General features: G+C 41.7%; 1 protein-coding gene across 1 annotated transcript; it reads left to right on the plus strand.

Annotated features, from left to right (window-relative positions):
• Positions 1–1,848: 1,848 nt before the first annotated feature.
• Positions 1,849–2,503, plus strand: LOC131257549 (uncharacterized). Its single transcript, XM_058258344.1, has 2 exons — positions 1,849–2,188; positions 2,280–2,503. Exons 1-2 carry the CDS (start codon positions 1,981–1,983, stop codon positions 2,438–2,440), a joined length of 369 nt encoding a protein of 122 aa, XP_058114327.1. The 5' UTR covers positions 1,849–1,980; the 3' UTR covers positions 2,441–2,503.
• Positions 2,504–24,581: the final 22,078 nt, after the last annotated feature.

The raw sequence follows: 24,581 nt of genomic DNA on the forward strand, positions 1-24,581 counted from the left end.
TTTAGGACAACCAAAAATTAGGATGATCGAAACTCAACTGGGCCATACAAAATGAAACAGTGGAGACTATATGCCATCCAAACCGTTTATAAAGTCATTTTTACTGGGATGAAGTGAAAACACCAATAAAATTAAACCGATACAAAACTTTTGTGTCCAGATAAATATTTCAACAGTGGTCACTAAATCCTCATTGTTTCCTCTCATGTGGCCCATTTGAGTTTTATATACATCAATGTCTTTAAATGATATCTAAAAACGGATAAACGGATTGGATTTATCACAAACATGGCAGTGGGCCCATTTAGAATTCTTGCGCAGGAGCTTACTGCAAAACGTTTTCGCTGGAAATCCGCGCAACGTCTCCTTTATACTTCTTATCAAATGTAACTTTTTAATATATTAAAAAAATTTGGTGACCTGGTACTTACAGTGACATGGACCAATGAAAACGCCTGACTCCAGGAAACACCGGATCCGCACTCCATCTCTGTGACCACGGCTTTGTGCCATAGAGATGTCCATGATTAAGCTAAACCGTTCATCTGTTTTGAAAGACCACGATAGGACAGGTTTTAAAAATTAGGCAGATACAAAATTCAGGTGGGCCACACCAACAAAACGGTGGGAACAGCAACATGCACCGTTGAAACTTTCCCGGAGCTTACCCTGATTTTTATATGCCATCCAAACGGTTCCTAAAATTATCTCCACTCAAATAAAATGTACAAACAAATATCATCCTGACACAAAATTTCTGTCATTGTCTGAATCCCCTCTCACTTAAGGAAGCCAGTTGCTTCGCCCGATCACCAAGGATATCCTTATGATTATGGTACGATTTGATTAGGGCAGGTGCTCCTGTCAGATTGCCATGCAAGGAGTGGATTAGGTGCGGCCTCGCCTCTCCCAATACAGTGTGTGCCTGATTGTGGGACCTGCGTAAATTGATGCATGTGTTGTGTATCCACACCGTTGGTTCATTTTGTCAGATCATTTTAGGGCATTAGCCCAAAAAATGAAGTGTAAAAAAAACCTTAGGTGGACCACACCAAACCAAAAGTTGGATTTTTAGATCAAGTTGATATTTGGATTTTTTTTTTCCCCATTTAGGTTTGTGTAACATTATTAATAAGTTGAATGAAAAATAAACATTATTTCACACACTAAGATGAGCCTCAGGAAATTTGTGTTGGTGGGAGTTCAATCACCACTTTTTCTTAGGACATGATTTAACTATTTTAATTCAACGCGCACCGTTAAAAGCTTCCTCGGATCTATCCTAATTTCTCCAAAAATCTGATAATGTCAGGTGGACCTGGTAAAGGGAAAATACAAATATTAGTTTGATTTAAAACTTTTGTGACAAAAAAAAGTTTTTAATAGTGAACACCAATATTTTGGTGCGGTGTGATTCACTTATGTTTTATTTTTAGCATCATACTCTGAAATGAGAGGGCAAAACAGATGGACCGGGTAGATACATCATGAATACATTGAAGTGGGACACGGTCCTTTACCGACCCAACTCGTTCAAGTCCCTACATGACTGAATCCACACCCGTTTGAAAGTTGTTTGGTGCGACACGGAATGGATGTGAGTGGGCCACACATGGTCAGGTCTACATCCTGCCCGTCCAGTTAATGACCCAAAATTTTGGCAGATCTAATTATTAAGTGGGCCACACGTGGAAGTGGACATTCTTGTGAGTAGCATGTGTTATTCTACGATGTGGCCCACCTGATTATTGAACCTGCCAGTTTTGTTGGTCGTATAATAATTACGGTGGGTCCGCCAGTTTCACAAGTTGGAAGTCATAAACAAATCATATAAACCCTTGAATAGTAGAATATTGAACCATTCTTCCAAAACCTGCTCATCTGACCTCTTCTTTCTTGTACAGCTTCCAGGTGACGCGGATTGCATGCTGACTCTGCCAATAGCAGGAGAGTCTTCTATATATAATGGTATAAAAGCTGATGTTTTCCTTTCCAACACCAAACCTCCTCTACTCAAACTCACACCAAACCTCTTCTACTCAAACTCTCCTCTCCATATCATTTATAAGATTCCATTCTGTTCTAAGTTTCCTAAGTACCATGAAACCTATGCCTCTTTTCTCTACCATTTCTCTTTTGCTTGCAATCTCTTGTATTGTAACCATCTCTCAAGCAAGAGTTTCTCCTGGTAATAACATCTCTCTTAGTCCATGACTCTCATGTGATTTTTTTTATTTTTTTTATTTTGTTGTTGCTGGTCTCTGAAATTTGAATTGCAGGTGCTGTGTATAAGGAGTTGACGGTGATAAGAAGCTATGCAAGGCCATCTATGACCCCTCCAGCTCCACGTAGAAACCCACCAATCACTCCCAGCAAACGCACGGCCCACCTGCTACGTCCAGTTCAACAACCTCTACCTGCCTATTCAGCTTCTTCATGAACTGTATCTGCACTCAGTCAATAACACAAAGAAGATCCAGCTATGATCCATCAATCCAATAGTGGTGCTTTTTAAAAAAAAAAATTATATATATATATATATATATATATATATATATATATATATATATATATATATATGGCGGGGTTCCATTGATCAGCGAAATTTACAGCCATTCGGGTGGGCCCAACAAAAAAAGAATTGCAGCCTCACCTATCATGTGACAGAAAATGGACAAAAGACTCTACAAGAGGAACATAAGCAAAAGGATCTAGGACCTTGATCCCCGATATCTAATGGCTCCAATCCCTGCGTTATCCAAAAGAAGGGCACCTCTGACTAACCTTGGGAGTTGGGATCGAAGCGAGTAGGTCTTATCTGGGCAACCCTCGCTAGCCAACCTAGCCAAGGCATCTGCCACTGTGTTACCTTCTCTAAAGGTGTGATTGATTACCTAATTTAGGCTTCGAATCTTGTCCTTAATGATCCCCAAATGGTACGATAAATTCCAAAGGATGGGCGAGTCAAGGTCCAACAAAGCATCCGCAATGATTTTTGAATCGGTTTCAACAATAATATTCACAAGCCCCAGATTTAAGCAGATGTTAATCCCGTCTAGCATGGCTCGAGCTTCGGTGCTATTATTGGTGGAAGAACCATAATATCTGTGAAAAGCAAAAACTAGCCGACCACAATGATCACGACACACACCTACACCACCACTCTCTCCCGGGTTGCCTATCAAAGAGCCATCAGCATTTAGTTTCAGCCATTATTGGAGAGGATGAGCCCATCTCACTATCTGCGATCTAAAAGCTGGGATATCGAGAGCAGGGTGGATCCTTAAAATCTGAAAAATTATGTCCTCAAACATGGAACTTCTATCCAACAATTGAATCAGATTATCAGTTTCACACAGCCATCGACTAACTTTGAAAATGATGGTAGTTGTGGACATACTCCGGCCTCATGATGCGCTGCATTATGACTCAACCACATCTCCCATATGAGAAAACAGGGTAAAAACCCAGTGAGGCTGAATCCACGTTGGTCACCAGCTATTGTAATCTCATATCATCATTTCTCATATGATTTTTGTGAGGAGTTGTACTGGATGTAAGCTATTGCAAGTGGTTGAAATGCAAGTTCAAAAGTCAAATGATATTAAGTTGCAAAATAATTTATAAGGGCATGTGGACAGTTAAATCACTGATTTAGGCTGTCCACAATTTGGACGGTATAGATTGTCATACAACTACATGAATGTAATAGGATTAGAAACTTTCAAGCTATATATTTTACATGATTGGCCAGGATGGTGGTATGTATGCATCACCCAACAGCTAAGTATACTTTAGGAACTTTCTAAATAATTCAAAACGGCTGTTTCTTTATAAAAATCGACTAAAAAAACTCTAGAAACTTTCAAAGATTTATAGAAAACTTCCAAAGAATAGTAGGTTGAGTTTGTTAGACCTATAACGTACCTGAATTAGGTGGTGCATGTTGTAAACACCACCCCCAGCAGCCAGCGGTGGTGTGGTGATGTGTTGGTCGTGCTGTGGGGCTCATCGTGATGCATGTGTTTTATAGAGTGTAAGGTTTACCAGCTCATTTTAGGGCATGAATCTAAGAATGAAGTAGATCAAAAGCTCAAGTGGGCCACACCACATGAAACAATTGTGACTGAATGCTGACCATTAAAAACTTCTTGGGGGCCACAAAAGTTTTGGGTCGAGATGAAATCTGTGTTTTCCTTTCGGCCGGTTTGTGGTGTGATCCACTTGAGCTTTAGATCTGCTTCATTTATTAAATCAGCCCTAAACTGATTGATGACGTGGATATAAAACATATATATCACAGTAAGCCCCACATTGCCCAACACACCACAACACCACCTCATCCAACTCACTGGAATAGCCTCATGGGGATTCTCTTTTGACAAGTGACTCATAGATAGTGGACCCATCAAATATATGGTGAATTGCCACCAACCCAGGTGGGGGATTTTTTATTTTTTTTTTCCTCTCTTTTTTCACACACCCACGCCACGTTGAAACTTCACCACAATGGGTACTCGAGCCCATGAACTCGCGTTGAAACTCCTGTGAGTGTACCAGTGTGGCATGAGTAACCCAACCCAGGTGGGTAAGTGCAAATTGACCGCACGTTTTAGATGTTGCTACATAGAGCGAGTGGGCCTCAAATCCCTCCAAATCCATGTTGCCAAACGACCCCTAAGGCTGGTGGGTGTGCACCAGATTTGTAATATTTATTGCACACGCGTGTGCAATTAGCAAACTTCCAATTTTACAATATACAACTGATGTAGAGTGGGTTCATAGCCAAGATGAATCAAAAAAGGCCAGGTTCAAGACAGATGTGATCCGGACCGTCGGAACTTGCACCAGACGTATCTCGCAAATCGGAATGAGCTATCTAACGTACCATATTTGATTTTGGGGTAGGATGAGCTACTTTAGCCACGCAACCTGCTACGCCGGGTTGCCCATGCCAAATTTGTGAAATACCAACAGATCCACAGTTGAAATCTTGTTTTAATATCGTTTTTACTATTTATAGTAAGTTTTAGTTTTTTGTATTACTCTTCATCCATTGGGCTTTAGGAGTTGCACCAAACATAAAAAGTCCTTAGAATAATTAGCAGAAAAGCATGGTATACTATTTTTGGTTGAAAACCATGTGCACTAGTAGGAAGCACGAATGTCTATAAATAGTAAGTCACAAATTCTAAGAGTTTTAGTTGTAGTTTAATTCCAAAACTTCTTTTATGGCTTAGTACACCTATTTAAAGGGGGTGTAAACTCGTTTATTCAGATATCAATCAAATTTAAAAAAAATTAGAATTTATTTCTATTTCATTATTTCTTTTCTCGTGGATTCGAGAAATCTCTGTGAGGAGTCCAGAAAAACTTGTAGATTCAGAGTAGTTATCCTAGAGGAAAATGGTGCTCGACCTCTACACATCCTTCCCTACATCAGTTTCGTATCAGAACAAGGCTTTTCCTCGAGTCTATGACTTCTAACGACGGGTCGAGCAATAATCTCATAAACGGTGCCCCAGGGAATTACCCTTTAACAACAGTGACTTTCGAATTAGCCTTCCAGCCAGAGAATCGACAAACCATGCAAGGGTTGCAGGCTTTCATCATCACATGGCGGCTCGTATAGTGGATTGCATAATGGAGGCCCTAGGGCAACTCCATATTCATGGTGGTGATCCACCCCCAGCAGTTGCTGGAACTCCCTGATCACAGAATGGTGCCAACGGTGAACCAAAGAATTAATCATCCCTGAGTAAGAGGCATCCAACGACGAGGAGGTTGATGACATGATCCTCCAACATCTCAGACAATGTGGTGATCGAGAAAATCGGTCAGATCAAGAGTTCAGGATGAAGGTCGATATCCCTAGCTTTAATGGCCAACTTCACATTGAGCATTTCCTCGATTAGCTTTATGAAGTTGAGCGATTCTTCGACTATATGGAGATCCCTTAAACGAAGAAGGTCAAACTTATGGCATACAAGTTGAAGGGCGAAGCTTTAGCTTTGTGGGAGCAGCTACAAATCACACGGATGAGACAACGGAAAGCACTGATCCGCATCTTCACCGTCTAATTTTTGGGTTATGCTTCATCCACAATTAAGCTGCAATTTGGATGGCTTTGATTGTCATACAACTACATGAATGGGATGGAACTAAAAACGTTCAAGCTATTTTAATTACATGAATGGGTAGGAGGTTGGCATGCATGCATCACCCAACAGCCATGTATACTTTAGGAACTTCCAAAGGATAGTAGAAAACTTCCAGAGAATGGTAGGTTGAATTACCCTCTTGTGATTCTCCTGTGAAAAGTCACCCATAAATGGTGGACCCATTAAACAGACGATGAACTGCCACTAACCTGCCAGGTGGGTAAGTGCAAATTGACCGCATGTTTTAGATGTTACAATATACAGTGGGTGGGCCTAATATGAGGTTGGTGGTGAATGACCAAAAAAGGTTCTCGGAGGCTAATCGGGCCAACGTCAGCCACTGCATGCACGAGTGAATATTACAATCTTTGCTAGGCCTACACGAGTGTAATAAAGCTCACTTACATGCCACACGTGCCAGAATGGCTTGTTGGGTCCGAGATCCAATCCACCCATCGGAACAGCAACATTATATTGATAACCTAGCCTGAGAATTAGGTTGATCGCCCGTTGGCCAAGTGGGCCACAGTTTTCAAAACAAATATACAGCTCTGAAAAACTAGGGTGAAGTTTTCTAACCTATTCAGATGTTTGCAATATGAGGCTTACATGCTGATGAATATAGCTTTGATCTGGTACCTATGTGACATGCAATATCTACCCTCACGTGAGTGTGAGGGGTAGATATGAGTGAGAAAACAAGAAATGTAAAAAAATTTATGAGAGGTAATCCTGGCGAAGCAAAGGTAGATTTTCTCGAAGGAGAGGTGAGAGTTTTTTTTTTTTAATGAGAAAGTAAATTCCAGAGAAATGACACGTAGCAATGGTTGTCCAAAAATCACTCTCTTAATACATATAGTTTTTTTTTTTGAGAAAGGTGGGAGCACACTACCGGTAACTTTATTGATATGATAAAATTTATGCATAGATTCAGGTAGATCCCACCAAAGAAAATGGGCACACCTATCATATACTCACTAAAGTAGCAAAAAACGTAAACTTGATAAATAGAGATAGATCAGGACATTGTCGTACTGATATCTCAAAAAAAAACCAAATTTAGGCCATGGCCTCTCTAGAAGCTTTAAAGACATGTGGCAAAAGAAGCCATATAGAACGTGGCAGGATTAGATTGTCGCATACCAATAGAAGAATTCCACTTTCTTCATAAATAGTCCTTGTCAGGTTATGATATCATGCCAATTTCATTGGGCTACCATAAACTTGTCCCAGAGAGGCCCACCAATTTCAAAAGGCTGTTGTTGGGAGCGTTACACAAAAATCTTAGAATCGCGCCTCCCAAAACACTAGAATTATGGGATATAATAAAGCAATAAAATAAATCAAAGCACAAACCATACGGCATAAGAGATTTTTACGTGGAAAACCCTTAGAGAGGTAAAAGCCACGGGACCTAGTCCAGAGCAACAATCAACCATGAAGTAGAATGTTACAACGGATAACAAGCACACGCCACTTGGATCAAACCTTCTTCTTTCACACAAGAGTAGATGAACAATAAGAGAATAATGAAAAACGGATAGATCTCACCGATCACAAGGACGTAAAAGCGCTGAGACGTCGACTGCGAAGTAGATCACCTCTACGTGCAGAATCCTCCCTTCTGCAAGCTTCCTCTCTCTCTTTTCTCTCTCTTTCTTACCTTGGCCGTAAAAACACATTAACAAAATAGCTTTAGAAAGTCTTCTCAATGTCCTAGAAAAGCCCTAGGGACCCTTATTTATAGTTTAGGAAACTCATTTCCACACCTCTGCGAAAACCGCCATAAATTTACGCAGTCCGCACCAAATCCAGACTGAATCTGTGTAACCCTGGATTAGTCGAGCGGACCCTCGACTGGTCAAGTAATAAAAAACCCGATTGCTGGACTTTGAGTCGAGCAGTCCTCGACTGTTCGAGCAGCACCCTTCGACTGGTCGAGCAGCGCGGTGAAACAACCATTTTTTACAACTAGCTGCTCTATCTCTCCTCTGAACTGAGGAGGAAAACCTCATCAAATCTCCCCCTTTCTGACTCAGGAGGAATTCGTCTTCTTCAAGCCAGCTAGGTTTCTATAAACCTCAAACTTTCCCTTGAGCAATGCCTTGGTCATCATGTTTGACCCATTATTGTTCGTGTGGACCTTCTCAAGCTGTAACACCTTTTATTCAAAAAGTATCCCTGATCCAGTGATACCAAATCTCTATATACTTCGACTTGGAGTGCTGACTTGGATTTTGCTCAAGTGTACTGCACTTTGACTATCGCAATAGACCACGTGTTGCTCCTGCTTCAGGCTAAGTTCCTTTAAGAACCTCTTTATCCAAAGCATCTCTTTACATGCCTCTATGACCGCAATATACTCGGCCTCTGTTGTCGATAATGTTACAACCTTCTGTAGCTTGCTCTGCCAAGATACCACTCTCCCTACAAACGTGAACATGAACCCCGATGTAAACTTCCTAGAGTTTATGTCACCTGTCATATTTGCATCTATCTAGCCTTCTAACACAGGTTTTTCATCACCATAGCATAGGCTCAACCTGAATGAGCCTCTTAGATACTGCAGTATCCATTTCACCGATGTTCAATGTTCTTTACCAGGATTTGAAAGATATTGGCTGACAATACCAATTGTATATGCTATGTCTGGGCACGTACACACCATAACATACATCAAACTTCCTACCGCTAATGCGTAGGGTATCTTCCTCATCTCATCCACCTCTACCTTCATCTTTGGACACTGTTTGTCGCTCAATTTGAAGTGACTATCTAGTGGAGTACTAACCGGCTTCACTATATTCATATTGAACTGCTCTAGGATTTTCTCAATATACCGCTCTTGTGACAACCAAAGCTTTCTATTGCTTCTGTCATGGGTTATTTTCATTCATAGGATCTGTTTAGCTGGGCCCAAGTCTTTCATCGAAAACAACTTGCCCAACTCTTGTTTTAGCCTGTTAATCTTTCTGATGTCTTTACCCATGATGAGCATGTCATCAACGTATAAGAGAAGAACTAAGAAATCACTATCTGAGAATTTATGCGTGAACACCTAATGGTCCGACTCCGTTCTGCCATATCCATGTTTTAACATGAACGAGTCAAACTTCTTGTACCATTGCCTTGGAGCTTGTTTCAGCCCACATAAGCTATTCCTCAGCCTACACACCATATGCTCTTTGCCTTTGACTTCGAACCCCTCTGGTTGGTGCATATAGATCTCTTCTTCCAGGTCACCATAGAGAAAGACAATTTTAACATCTAACTACTCTATCTCCAGATCCATGCTAGTCGTCAACCCAAGCAACACCCGCATGGATGTCATCTTCACCATTGGTGAGAATATCTCGTCGAAGTCTATACCTTTCCTCTGACCAAACCCTTTCACAACAAGTCTGGCCTTGAACCTCGTTTGTGAATTCTTCTACTCAATCTTCTTTCTAAACACCCACTTGTTGCTCAAAGCTTTCTTACCCTTAGGCAATTTCACCATATCATAGGTGTGGTTCTTATGCAAGGATTTCATCTCCTCTTACATAGCTTTCAACCACTCCCCCTTATGCTCGTCAGTTAGAGCCTCAGAATAATCTTTTAGCTTTCCCCCATCAGTCAGCATAATGTACTCATGTAGCGAGTACTACTTCTTGGACGGATGCCTGTCCCTAGATGACCTCCTCACCTGTGGCTCAACAAGTGGATCAAGTGAGAGCTGCTCCTCCGGTCCATTTTCTGTAGAACTACCTCGTCCTCTGCACCTTTCTGTACTCCTCCATCATCAGGCACCATAGGATGAATAACCGATCCATGTCCTCTAGCTCACTTAAACTAGGCTGGGTTTTCTCTTACTTACAAATGTCTTCTATACATTGATATTCAAAGAAGACCACATCTCTGCTCTTGAAGAGCTTCTTCTCGGTCGAATCCCACAATCTGTAACCGAACTTTTCATCACCGTATCCCAAGAATACACATTGCCTGATCTTCGTATTGAGTTTGGACCCTCGTCTTTTGGTACGTGAACGGATGCCCTGCACCAAAACACCCTGAGATGACTGTACGATGGTTCTTGTCTATTCCACACCTTCTCAGGTACTTCTCTATTCAACAAGGTTGATGGAGACCTATTTATCAAATACATTACCGTGTGTATTGCTTCTCCCCAAAACATCTTGGGCAACTTTGCATGGGATAACATGCATCTGATTCTCTCTATCCCATGCATCTGATTCTCTCTATAATGGTGCAATTCATTCGCTCAACCACATCATTATGCTGGGGGGTCTTGTGAACCGTCTGTTCATGCCGTATATACAGGGACTTACAATACTCATGGAAGTCACCAATGTATTTACCATCATTGTCAGTGCGGATGCACTTTAATGATCTACATGTCTCTCTCTCGATAATAACATAAAACATTTTAAACACACCAAAAACCTCGTCCTTGGATTTCAAAGTATAACCCAAACCCTCCTAGATGCATCATTTATAAAAGTGATAAAATACAATGCCCCATCCAAGGTTTTTGTCCTCATCGGACCACAAACATCAGAATAAACCAAATTTAATACATACAATTTCTAACATGCGAAGCATATTTAACAAATGAAACTCTATATTGTTTTCCTGATAAACAATCAATATAGGTTTTAAGAGGTATACATGTCACGTCTGTAAGGAGCCGCTTCCTTGCTACTAGCTGAAGTCATTTTTCACTCATGTGGCCTAGACGCCTGTGCCACATGTCAGTAGCTGAATCTTCTACTGCATTCAATCCACCCTTGCATACACTAAAACTTGCCTTGTAAAGGGTGCAACATTTTTTCCCTCTGGCTGCGATCAACGAATCCTTGATGAGCTTCCAACGCCCACCAAAAAATTGACTTTCATAGCCATTATCATCCAACCTTCTTATCGACATCAAGTTAAGGCAAAGGTCTAGAATGTACTACATCTCTGAGAACCAATGTGCACCCCACATCGGTCTTCATACGAATATCACCGACCCGTATGATCTTCGATATACCAGAATTTACCATCTTCATGGTCCCAAAGTCACCTGACTTGTAACTTGTGAAGAAATCCCTGCGTGGAGTCGCATGAAACGAGGCTCTCGAGTCCATCACCTAGTCGGTGTCTAACTCGTAGCCGTGAGACAAACATCATGATTTGCTGAAAGAATAACTACATTGTCGCCATCTGAAACAATCGCAGTGGAATCTGATTCATCTTCCTTCTCCTTTCCTATTCATTTATTGTTATTTTTCTTCTTACGACATTCATGCTTGTAGTGGCCCTTCTTGTTACAATTCCAACATTCAAGATCCTTCCTGACACTCGACTTGCCTCTGATTTATCTTGGGCTTTCCCGCCCTTTCTGTTCTTTCCTCTCCCCCGATCTTGTGTAACAAGGGCCTCTTGTTGAGTAGACCCCTGAGACTTCCTCCTTGTCTCCTCATTGAAGAGATGGCTAGTTACCTGTTCCATGGACACCTTTCCGTCTGGCGCGGATTTACTTAGAGACACCACCAATGTCTCTCAACTGTCAGGCAATGAGTTATGTGATTTTTTTCATTAAAAGTAACGCCAAGAAGGGGAATCAAATCATCACCTATAGGGAGCAAACTCATGGTAAAGACTGTACACCCAACCCTTTTTCACATATCATCCATGGGGAATCGAATCCTCACTTATAGAGAGCAAACCTATGGTAAAGACTATTCGCCCAATCCATTCAATTTTCTCAGGTTGGTTCCTTTCATGTTTAGTGATTACTAAGTTAATCCGTCAATATCGACTGAAACCTCAATGTGTAAGCGAGATGTGACATGTGAAATCATGATTCAAACAATGTTTAAAACTTCTAATCATAGATTGATAATTCGAACTCAACCGTGGAATCTATCAGAAGCTAAATTCAAGAGTTGTAAATCACCAACATTCTGTATCTTATACTTCCCAAATCACAACTATCTTTCAAAATCACTTCGATTTCACACGAAAGTTTAGAAAAAGTTGAAAAATTTTCACAAATTTTGCTCAAGACTAAGAAAACACTGATTAGGACACCTAATCTCCCACCGCCAACCTAAAATTTACATTGTCCTCAATGTAAAAGATATGAGCATGCAATGTACATGAGACAATGAAATTGAAAGAGAAGTGATGGAAAGATAGTACCTGGATGAAGAAATCAAGAGAGAGACTTTCTAAGAGGTCATAGCATGAAGGCCAGTCAACACGAGAGTGGAGACATGAAAGCAAACTAACCTAATGGCATAAAACCGTCTATCCTAGAACAGCATACAGCAAACTACCCTAGTCCTATGAAAGTAGGGAAAAACTACTCGATCATGCCGCAAGGTTCCTCTTCCGGCCAATATCTTGATAAGTTTCTCAGTAAGTTCCTCAACAGGATCATCCAAAAGCCTTTTTTGCAATAGGCTTGGATGCCCTGGAGCATGATTTTCCAGACAAACTTATGTACCTCATAAGAAATTTTTCGTTGAATTGCTTGAGGTATCTAGAGTATATACGATTCACCTATAACATAAGAAGTTTTAATGTTAGTATCCCATGGTGAATCAGAGACTACAAGTAAATAAAGTTCAGAAAACTTCTTAAGAAGTGATGTAGTCTCAACATATTTTGAAGTTCCAAACTTCGGTTCAATTTTCAGCTCTTATTCCTTTAATGGTAAACATTTAGGGTCTGGGGAAGGAAGGGCTTCAGAATGAGGGTTCTCTTGGTCAGTGATAACTACCAAGGTATTGTCTTGCGAGACATCCATTATTTCTTTTATTATAAGTTCATTTGAATCTGCAAAGTGTGCCAAGCAATCATCCAAAGAGTTGGGACATTCAGCTAAGAGTGTCTCATTTTTCACATTGAAGTGTGTGATAATCTGTTCAAAGATTCCATTGCCTTTAAAAGTAGATGGAGGTATGCTCTCTTGCTCCAACCCTGCGCAAACAAATTGAGAGTCAGGAGACGAAGTATTGATGTGAGGACTCTGTTCATTGATACTACTCAGAAGAAGCATTGAATCGTCAAAACTCAACAGTTCAGATGGTGGCCTCAACTGGGTGGTTTCAAATTTCAGAGTCGTATGGAGCAATTCTTCCTTCTCCCGAATCACTTCATCATTCGATTCGGAGGAGTGGTCCAAACATGTTTCACAAGAGTTAGAAGCGTTGGTTGTAAGGGGCTTATCCTCCACTTTTAAATCAGACATGTTAGGTGAGAGGAGTGGCTCATTTTGACCGACCACTTCGTGTACGTTTTGATCATTGACCTGGACCAAACTTGAGATTAATTCTAGGGGAATTTGGGCTGCACATTCATAATAGTCATCCCAATATGCATCATTGTCTAATTCCGTCCAGTAGTGCACACTTGGGGTGGGATGATTTTCCTCACATTCCATTCCTGAATTGGGTTGAGGTTCGAATAAATTAACCTTTACCTCATCATTGAAGTCATGTGTGTCATGTGAGGGAGGTGTGTCATCATCATTATATTTGAAAGACACCCATGTATCTTCACCATTCTTTTGAACAATCATCGAGATCGACTCATTGGGAAATTGAACCGTATGCTCATTAATGGAATCCAACTACTCATTCCAAATTCCAGATTCTTTAAAAGCGAGTGAGGATCACTTTCCTCGCATTGTATTTCTGGATTGGGTTGTGGTTGGGATGAGCGAGCTTCCTCTATCCTATCGAGGCATGAATTGAGTGCTTCCATTGCTTTTCTAATTTCTACAAGACAGGCCATGTTACTCTGAATTGAATCATCTTGGATCGTTTCTTGTTGGATCTCAAAGGTAAGGGATCCAAGAGAACAATTATTATAACATGATGTTGGTTCATTTCCCCAATTTTGATGTTTCCACTGATTACAGCCATACGGATCATAGGTGGGAGAATCTGATGGTTGGTAATACATATTATCACTCATAATATAATCACGTATTGTTTTCTTTTTATCGAATAGATGATAATAATTCTCACTCCCATAGTTATGATAACCCCAACACTCATGTACTGTTTTGTTAATCCGTAGGGTGTAATTATTCTCCTGCATACGATCACGTAAGGACTTCTTAACCGGTGGATCTTTATATCCCGATCGGTTCTCGATGATAGTTTCAAAAAAGTTTTGGGACATAGGTTGATTTCCATCATAATTATCATCCCAATATATGTTATTCTTCTCAGCATACTGACGTTCCCACTCATGCATATACATGGTGAAACCCGAACTCTGGATCTAATCCTAACAAAAACAAAAGAAAAGATCCTACAGCAATATGGAAATTAAGAGGAAGAGAAGTTAGAAAGAAGGTACCAAATGAGAAGTTCCTACGTTAAGATCCTGCAAAAGAAAACAAAAGAGATTAGTTTCTAAAATAGAAAATCTAAAGTTAGAAAATTCCTACAATTGAAATAGAAAGTTAGTTTCTAAAAAGGAAAGTTCCCTAAACCTAGAAGCCAAGTTAGTCTCTAAAAAGAAGACCTAGAATTAGAAATTTTCTAAAACTCAAACCCTAACTCTAAAAATAGAAAAAGTAGAGGAATTAGAAAGGGATTACCAATTTAGAAGTTTATGTCAGGATCCTACAAAACAGGAAAACGGGTTAGTTTCTAGAAATCAGAAAAACCTAAACCTAAAGTTAGAAAAATCTTAATCTTAAACTAATCCTAAAACTAGTTAATTTCAGAAAACGTAACCGTCAATCCCCGGCAACAATGCCAAAAACTTGTTCACTCCTCAAGTATAGGGTTGTGATATAGTAATAAACATGGTGAGACCGAGGTCGAATCCCAAAGGACTGAAACCTGTACGTAATCTGAAATTAAATAGAACTAGAACTAGACTAAGATGTAATCTAAATCAAGCGAATATGAGGGAATAATTGTGAATAGATCAATTAAAAACTAATAAAAATAAAGGTGGGAACTAGGGTGTCAAGGATCCACTTGTAGCAATTGGGAAGTTACCTTGTATTGATTCAAGGACACAACTGGAATCAGAGTCCTATCATATCCAGTTGGTAAGAAGAGATTTGTCAGATCTCTAAATGTCTCATGGATCTAATCATTAACAGATACGATTGGTGTAGATTTGGAAGTGATCCCATCACCTAACCATGCCCATGAGACTATGGCAAACAACAGCAATTTACCAAACACACAGCCAATCACAAGAGAATTGTGAAAGTTAGGAAGGGGTTCCGTCACCCAACCATGCCAAGGAGACAATGGTGAACAACAGGGCCTCCTAAGTTCACAATCTTATAATGAAAAGAACATACTCAAAGCTATTGTAGATCTACTGTAATTTGAGTTACAATAAACCATTAAAAACTAAAAGTATTCCTTAATAATCAAACTAAAATTCACAAGAATTCAATAACCATAAATCAAAGCAAAGCTAACAACCCAATCACACTACAAGCTTCACCTCTTAGCCCTAGCTAAGAGGTTTAACCTAGCAACATGATTAGGCTACACCTTAAAAGAAAGGAAAAATAAAAATAAAAACCCTACAAACTCTACTCTCCCTCTTATGCCCCACGTCCAGCCAAGGTCCTTTTCTAGATCTGAATGCCCTCTCCCCACATCTAAAACCTTCTTTTATAGCTGCTGGAGGCGATGGAGGGCTGTTACAGCCACAGCGAAAGCTTTTTCGCAGTCAAGTTCGGAGCTTCAAAACTCCCTACTTTCCTCGCTCAATTTCCAAAGAAACACTGTCTCTTAGGATGTTTTTGAGTCCTCTACATGATGGACGGTTCAGATTTGCCATATGATGAAAGATGGTGGGCCACAACCGCCTGGAAAAGTCAGTTTTCGCGGATCTACGAAAGCTTTCGCACTCCTTCGCTGTCGTGATCGGCGGGCCCCACAGAGGTATTTTCAGGGAAATTCACCCCATCCATTGCATTCATGACAAAATTTCAGTCAAGAATGGATGGTTTTGAACGTCCATTAATGCGGCCCAGAGAAGAAATCACAATAAAAATAATTTTAAATGTCGCAAAACCACCTGTTTGTGGCCTTTGTATCGCACACGTGTGCATGCATGGATGTAAAATTTCATGAAGGTTTTGTAGTATTCGAGCCACTCTACAAGATGGACGGCTCGGATTTTCCATACGAGTGACATGTGGGTCCCACAGAGGTCCGCGAAAATGGCCAGCGGCCGTTCTTTGCGCAGCTGAAAACGGCAAGTGCCGTTTCTATTTTGGAAACTAGTTAGGCGCGGGCGGGCGCTGTTTGGATTTGGAAGGCGGCGTGGTGCTCGGCGTACATACAATGTACATGATATACATGCACCATATGCAGGGCCCACTATGATGCTTATTAGAAATCTACACCGTCCATCCTTTTTCTCATATTCTTTAAGCCGTCAAGGACAATTATGAAGCATATCCAGATAATAGGTGGGCCCCACTTAGTGAATTAAGGGGTTGATCTGTCCGTTGGCCCACTTCCAAAGATCTTCAATTGCTGAAATTTAATATGTACGGTTAATTTATGGCCCCCATCACATGTATGAAGTCTTGTGTCAATCGGATGGCGAAAACCATGTGATCTTGCATTCTTGACCAATTTCGGGCCACTTGAGCTTCAATTTCTCAATTTTCTTGGATATCTGGCATGCACTTCCGTCGATTTCGGTCCCCTGGAGTCCGTCCCTTGCATTGGTGATTCTAGAGCGTTAATTCTATGCATTTAGCATCTTTTTCAATCCAAGCTTGTAAATACACCCTACATCACAAACACGATTAAAATGAACCGTTAAGCAGCGTCATGTTCGTAAATTCAGGTAGTAACTGTGGTCTAATATGCAATATTTGACCCTCAACACTAAGCAATAGTAAAGCCTATAGTTCATTGTCCAGGACCATCTTCATAGCGGATAGCTGGTTCAATATGTTGTTAACCTCATTCATGTGCTCAGCCACAGAACCACCATCTTTGAACTTGAGATTCATAAGTCATCTTATCAAAAAAATCTTATTGTCGGCTGTCTTCCTCTCATACAACCCTTGCAATTTCAGCCATAGGCTAGCGGCTGAGGTCTCCGTAGACACATGGTGGAATACGGAATCGTCCAGCCATTGTCTAATAAACCCCACTACCTTCCAGTCCAACTTCTTCCAATCATCATCTGACATATCCTTTGACGTTGCTGATATACCTAAAATTGGAGCACACAAGTCCTTACAATAAAGCAAGTACTCTATCTTAGTCTTCCATATGGTCCAGTTAGAACCATTGAGACTGATCATCCTTGATGAGCCACCTTCCATAATTCAGATCTGATCCCACTTTGTTCAACCAACCTGAACTCTCTAATACCACTTTGTTGGGAGCGTTACACAAAAACCTTAGGATATTACCTCCCAAAACGCTAAAATTATGAGATATAATAAAGCAATGAAATAAATCAAAGCACATACCACACAACACAAGAGATTTTTACGTGAAAAACCCTCAAAGAGGTAAAAACTACGAGACCTAGTCCAGAGCAACAATCCACTATGAAGTAGAATATTACAACCGATCACAAGCACACGCCGCTTGAATCAAACCTTCTTCACTCATGCAGGAGCGGATGAACAATAAGAGAATAATGAAAAACGGAGAAATCTCACCGACCACGAGGACGTAGAAGCGCTGAGACGTCGACTGTGAAGTAGATCACCTCTACGAGCAGAATCCTCCCTTCCACAAGCTTCCTCTCTCTCTTTTCTCTCTCTCATCTTGGCCATGAAAACACCTTAGCACAATAACTTTAGAAAGCCTTCTCAATGCCCTAGAAAAGCCCTAGGGACCCCTATTTATAGTTTAGGAAACTCTTTTTCACACCTCTGCGAAAACCGCCTCAAATTTACACAGTCCGCACCAAATCCGGACTGAATCTGCGTAACCATTGACTAGTCGAGCTAAGGCCTCGACTGGTCGAGCGGACCCTTTACCGGTCGAGCAATAAAAAACCCGATCGCTGGACTTTGAGTCGAGTAGTCCTTGATCGGTCGAGCAGCACCCTTCGACCGATCGAGCAGTGTGGTGAAACATCCGTTTTTTACAACCGGCTGCTCTATCTCTCCTCTGAACTGAGGAGGAAAACCCCATCAATTGTTAGGTCAAGTATGTACATATTTCAACCGTATCTAGTGACAAATGAAATAGCACCACATCACAGCTTGATGAAACACGGTGTTACCTTGGCCTTATCAAATCTGCTCTCATTAGATAGGATTCATTAAGTCCATATAGGCAAGCGTGCAATTTGTACACGCCAGTGTAGGACTTCGATTGTACTGCATGCCCTGCCTCTTCTAATCTTGGCACAAACATGACCGGCTGATATGGTACCATGCAAAACATTTTTGAAAGTTGTTAGGTCAGGTAGGTACATATTCCACGGACTGTGTCTGGTAGCAGCCTATCATTCAATTCCACCACTAGGTGACCTTGCTGAGCTTGGTACATGCACGGGGCAGTACCCGATAGGAGCACACCAGCGAATGTCATAATGTGAAACGTGTAATAGCTGAGCTTTCAATATTTAAACCCAATCTTCCTAAAGCTGGCTAACATGATCTTTTCTTTATTTATATATTTTTTCACTTTAAGGGAAAGTATTCCTTCAAAGCTATAAAAGCTTTCTTCCTCCCATATTTCCAACCAGGTGCAAAAAAACAAAACCAATCTCTTTCTACTTACAAGTCCTCTCTCCGTACCATTGAAATACTCCACTCTTCTACTCAAGTTTCCTAACAAGACATGGAGAGTCCCATCAAACCTTTCTCCCTCTTCTCTATCATATGTCTTCTCCTTGTAATCTCTTGTATTGTAACTAGTGCTCAAGCAGGAGCAGCTCCTCGGAGTAAGATCTCTCTGCGTCTATGACTCTTTTTTTAAGTTGCATTTATCATGTGATTGGCAGCACGTGTGAGATCTGGGCTATTCATCAGGTGGGTCGCACAAGTATGAGAAAACTGTAGACGACTGGTCTATTTTCGACATACATTCATGATCCGCATTACGAGAAGACCGGCCTGGTTTTTGGGTATGGACATGTTCACTCTTCGATGGACCTGATGAAAGGCCCAAAGTACTACTCACGTGATATACCAGCAAGTGTGCTGCCAATGCATTTCTAATGTTTAGAAGGGATTTGGTTGCACCAAATATCATGATTAATCAGTCTCATCTGGTGCAAAGTTTCATGACATTTCATGAAATCTGGTGCAACCAAACACTCTTTTCTTCCCATCAAAAAACAACTGAAACGACATGCCATAACTGTCGTTATTCATTTTCTAACTCTTATCTCTCCCTTGCTGGTTTGCTGGTATCTGGAATTTGATTTGTAGAAGCTGTGTATAAGGAGTTTATGATGATAAGGAGCTATACAAAGACTTCACCTCAAGCACCTTCCATCTCCGAGTGGAAACCCGCCATCCCGCCCAATACGTGCAGTCGAACCTCCTGAAACTGCTTATTCAGCTTCTTCATGAACTGCATCTGCACTTAGTCAATAACACAAAGCTTCTTCATGAACTGCATCTGCACTTAGTCAATAACACAATGAAGATCTGGTATCCATAGATTGATCAATCGAATGGTGACAAATCCATGGTGGTCAAGTGTAATCTGATTTTATTAATAAGGATTTAAGACTCAGACTCAATCCCACCCACACAAAAATTCAACACCCCCAATCACCATTGCTCGGGAGAATCAGGCCCATTCACCTCCAATTCAGGCAAGTCCAAATCGACTTGAGAACATATAGGCCGAGTTTCAAGAGTCAAACCATGATCATGATTTCTCATAGAGCTTCTATGAGAAGTTTATTTTGGATGTAAACTATATCGAGGAGTGACCATGTAAGTGCTAGAATTTAAATAAGACCAACCATTGGATCTGGCTTGGTTTGTATTGTGTTAATATGTAAATTAGTTTTATTGAGCATATGGACAATCTAATCACTAATCTAGGCCGTCCATTTGGTTCAACTAACTCTTCATGGGCCACCAAGTTAAAATCACACTTATAAGATGATCATAAACGATCAACAAACTATACAGTGCACCATTAAGGCTGCATTAGGGTTCATAGGGTCGTGCGGTTGGAAGGGTAATAGGTTAATTTGGATTTAGGGATTCGAAGGGATTCGTGATGGCCATGGTACTGGAACAAAACTGTAAGACTCGTATCTTAGTCCATACTGTTCCATCGACTCCCGCGATCCTTCCCGTCGAATTCCGGCAACCTGCGACCGATAATCGACATTTGCGCGCGACCCTAAGTTATATCCTGTAGAATTGAGTTGGCTTAATCCGAGCGAGACTTGTATCATTGTGACCGCACCGTCGCAGCGGTTCCAACGCCGTGACTCACGCACCGATGCAATACCCTGGCCGGAAAATGTGGGTCGGCATTTATTTCAAAGAAAATGCCGCGCGTTTGCAATCCTAAGAGAATCTCTACAACATATCTCATCAATCAATCAATCAATCCATCAATCAATCACCTCATGTCAAGTACACATCACCTTTCACCCCATCCCCAAGCAACCACCAAGTCAACTCTCTCTCACCCTCTCTCTTACACACCCATACATGTCAAGTACACTATCACCTCACCCATCACTCACATCCATCACACTCTCTCCTCACAACTCTCTCTCTCTCTCATTTCTCAACACAACTCCCAAGCTAGCAAGAGGTGCACACGTCTAAGCCTTCCCATGGAGAGAAAAACGTGATTTGTCTGGCCCACTTTTCCATCCCAAATCCATCATCTTAGCCATTCAAACCTCATCTTCCACCATCAAAGTGAGACACAAGGAGATTGGCATTCCAACGGACCGAGAAAATCAAACGGTGGGTACTCATTAGGCTAGATTTTTCATGTTTTGATGATGGGCCAAGTGAGGCCTACCGATTGATGGTATGGATCTCACTTTGGACCCTAGTGTGGCCGATGGCCCACTTTGATGCTCATGATCATTCCATGATGGGGCCATTCTCCATGGACCCCATCATGATGTTTATTTTTCTTACATGAAAATTGGGGGGAGAAGGGATCTCCACAGTTGATCCTTGATTTGGTGGGCCCACATGTATTGGGACCCACTTGATGTATATCAATTTCAAGGGAGAGCCCATAGTGTCGGGTCCCTCCATCACGCATGTCCCACTCTCTTTCTCTCTCTCTCCCTCTCTTTTTTTATTTTCTTTTCATGTGATGATGATGTGGTTGTGTGGCCCATCAGGATGAACCCCACCATGAGGCATGACTTTTATCCAAGCCATCTATAAGTGGGGCCCACTTTATATGCGTTGTACCCACACCATCCATCATGTGGTGGCCCACCTAAGCAGGGCCCACCTCACCTACGTGTGTACCCAACCCGTCCAGCGTCCAGGGACGCTGGACGTGAACTAGGAAAAAAAAACAAATATTAGCTTGTTTCAAGCCTATTGGTTGGCCCACTCATATAGGCCCCACCTTTATGTATGTATTCCATCCACGCCGTCTATCCTTTCCCTCAGGTCATTTTAGGCATTGAGCCAAAAAATGAAGCTGATTCGAATTTCTAGTGGGCCATAGCATAGCAAACGGTAGTTTTCACCGTTAAAAAATTCACCTGAATTTTCTATAGCCTAAAATATATTCAATATTGGGCTTATTTGGCTTGTCTTGAGCTATGGGGACCAAGGGCGGGGTCAGATTCCACTGATGCGGGCCCCATACACGAAAAACCGTGATATTTCGTGATTTCAAAAGAAAAAATTAAATACATGGAGCAGACGCTGCTGCTGTCAGAGACGCAGGCAGCGCCTGTTGCTGGCGGGCGGGCGGACGACAAGGACCCACGGCCCAGCCGTGGGCCCCACCATGATGTGCACTTCGTCTATCCACACCGTCCGTTTTGTAGGACCTTAGGGCAGTGGGCTGCCCTCCAAAAATCAGCCACATCCAAGGCTCAGTTGGCTCACATCATAGGAAACAGTGAGATTGAATGGCTACCCTTGAAACCCATTTTTGGTCCACAGAAGTTTTAAATCAATATAAAATTTGTTTTTACTCTTCAATCAGGTCTGCGTGACCTTATGAACGGATTGGATGGCTTATAAACATTATGGTGGGCCCCACATGGGACCCACAGAGATGTATGTGTTTGGCTCCCACCATCCAGGCGAACGGTGGAGCACACAAGTGATGTATGTGTTTTAGTCACACCGTCCAGGCGGACGGTGGGAATCCCTTTATGTGTTTTATTCACACTGTCCCATGACAGTGGGGTCCATCGTGATGCATGTGTTGCATCCAAACCTTCCAACCATTTTAAAACTCATTTTTATGGCATGAGCTAAAGAATGGGGCAGATCTAAAGTTCAAGTGGACCCCACCATTTTAATTAGTGTTCAATGACGCCCACCTTTCAAAAACCTCTAAGGTCCATAGTAGCTTCCCATTAAGTTGATATTTGTTTCCCACTTCATCTGTCATTATGTTAAATTATTATTAGGTTGGATGGGAAACATATTTTATGGTGGGCCTTAGGAATTTTAAATGGTGGAAATTGTTATCACCACTTATCTTGTGTATGGTCCATTTGATATGCATAGGGCCCAGTTGGGGCAGCCCATTTAATGTAAATGGCCATGTTATTAGGCCCATCTTGATGTAATTGTGGCCCATTCTTGAGGCCCATCTTGATATGGATATAAGGCCCATGTTATAAGGCCCATTGTGATGTATTCAAAGGCCCATGGGTTATGGCCCATTGCAATGTACATAAGGCCCATTGGTGCGACCCACTTGATTATATAAGGCCCATATGATACGACCCATTTGATGTATTTGAGGCCTATGGGTCGAGGCCCAATGAGATGTATATAGGTCCATTGCAATGTGTAATTCCTCCATGGTTTGTGTAATGATGTTTTATGGCAGGCCATGCCTAGGGAACAATGATGGTTTGACGTCCACATTGTAAGTGCAATGTTGGTTAAATGTCCGCATTGTAATTCTCCTTAGGGCCCATTGATAGGCCCATACTTGTTGATAATTCATCACTTTATAACATACTTAGTATAACTCCATGATTCATACCCATACGCATCATATGTATGCTTGATATGTGGAATATTTGATCATAGCTTAAGCCGTTGGGCTAAAACATTTACGGGACTCCTTATGAGACGGAGTGCCCCCACATGAGCGCATGGTACGCGCAGGATTGCTGCATGATTTGATGATGTGACTCATGTATTTCGCATATGTGTGACTTGATCACTGCATGCCCTAGCGACATCAGGGTTGTGGCCTCCATAGACACATCATGGATGGTCGTATCGGATACTGAAAATATTGGCTCTAGTATTGTGGGCACTTAGGATGTCCTTCGGTGAAAATCCCAGAACCTTTTTGGTACCAGGAGATGCTCCAACGTCTAAACCGAGTGGATACACGAGCGCCCGAGTGCCGAATACCAGTATGCCTCATCTCCCACTGTGTCGTGGTCGGTTGGGAGGGGGTGTGACCTTATCCGCCCAAGTAAGGGGGCTATAAGCTAGGCTGAGTTTGACCAGCTCGCAAATAAGTCCGCTATCGACGAGCCGGGTAGGTATTGGCAGACTACTGGTCAAGCGGATAGTGTGGTCTTTTCCACTTGCTTGACTGTGCAACTAGGGAGGAGGCAGTCAGGGTGAGGTGTATTAGACCCTAGTGATATCCAAAGAGGAACTGTACTGATATGTGTACTTGATGAGGACTGGCATGCTTGCTTTGCATCTCGCATATGACATTTGGATACATAGGCCTCGCATCGCGTGGTCTTGGTATGACCGATAGCATTCATGCCTTGCATCACAAGCCTTGGTATAGCTGGTTGTATTCAGGGACTTACTGCATATTTCCGCATTACTCTGATATTGTACACTCGGCGCTTGCCTTGCGCACACACTTACACCACCCTCTAAGCTTTTGTAAGCTTATGCACGACCGTTGCGTGTAGGTGTCGTTGGACAACAGCAGTGTTGAGGCAGGAGCGCGCATCTGATCATTTTGGAGTTTTTTTGATCACCCTGTATTTCCCTTTCCGCATTATACTTAAAGTTTTTGATATAGTGGATGTGTGGTGATGTTATTTTGTGACTTGGTTATGCTTGTGGTTATGCTCCATTACAAAAAAAAAAAATTTATACTGAAAATCCTCCTTGTAGGATCCCAGGATCAAAATCTGGCATATGAGTGCCGGAATCCGAGAATGGGGCACTACGGAGGCTGTCGGCGCCGGATTCGGCGATCGAAAATTTTGTGAGTCCGTTTTCCGAGTTTGGGGCGTGACATGGGTTGCTGACTGGGCAACGATGGGTTG

Source organism: Magnolia sinica, chromosome 10 (genome assembly GCF_029962835.1).
Source record: "Magnolia sinica isolate HGM2019 chromosome 10, MsV1, whole genome shotgun sequence".
Taxonomy (NCBI): Eukaryota; Viridiplantae; Streptophyta; class Magnoliopsida; order Magnoliales; family Magnoliaceae; genus Magnolia; species Magnolia sinica.

Excerpts from the sequence above, each read along its gene's own strand:
- LOC131257549 (XM_058258344.1), top strand. The coding sequence starts at position 1,981 with ATGTTTTCCTTTCCAACACCAAACCTCCTCTACTCAAACTCACACCAA. Across the intron at positions 2,189-2,279 it reads TCAAGCAAGAGTTTCTCCTG|GTGCTGTGTATAAGGAGTTG; the intron begins GTAATAACATCT and ends TTTGAATTGCAG.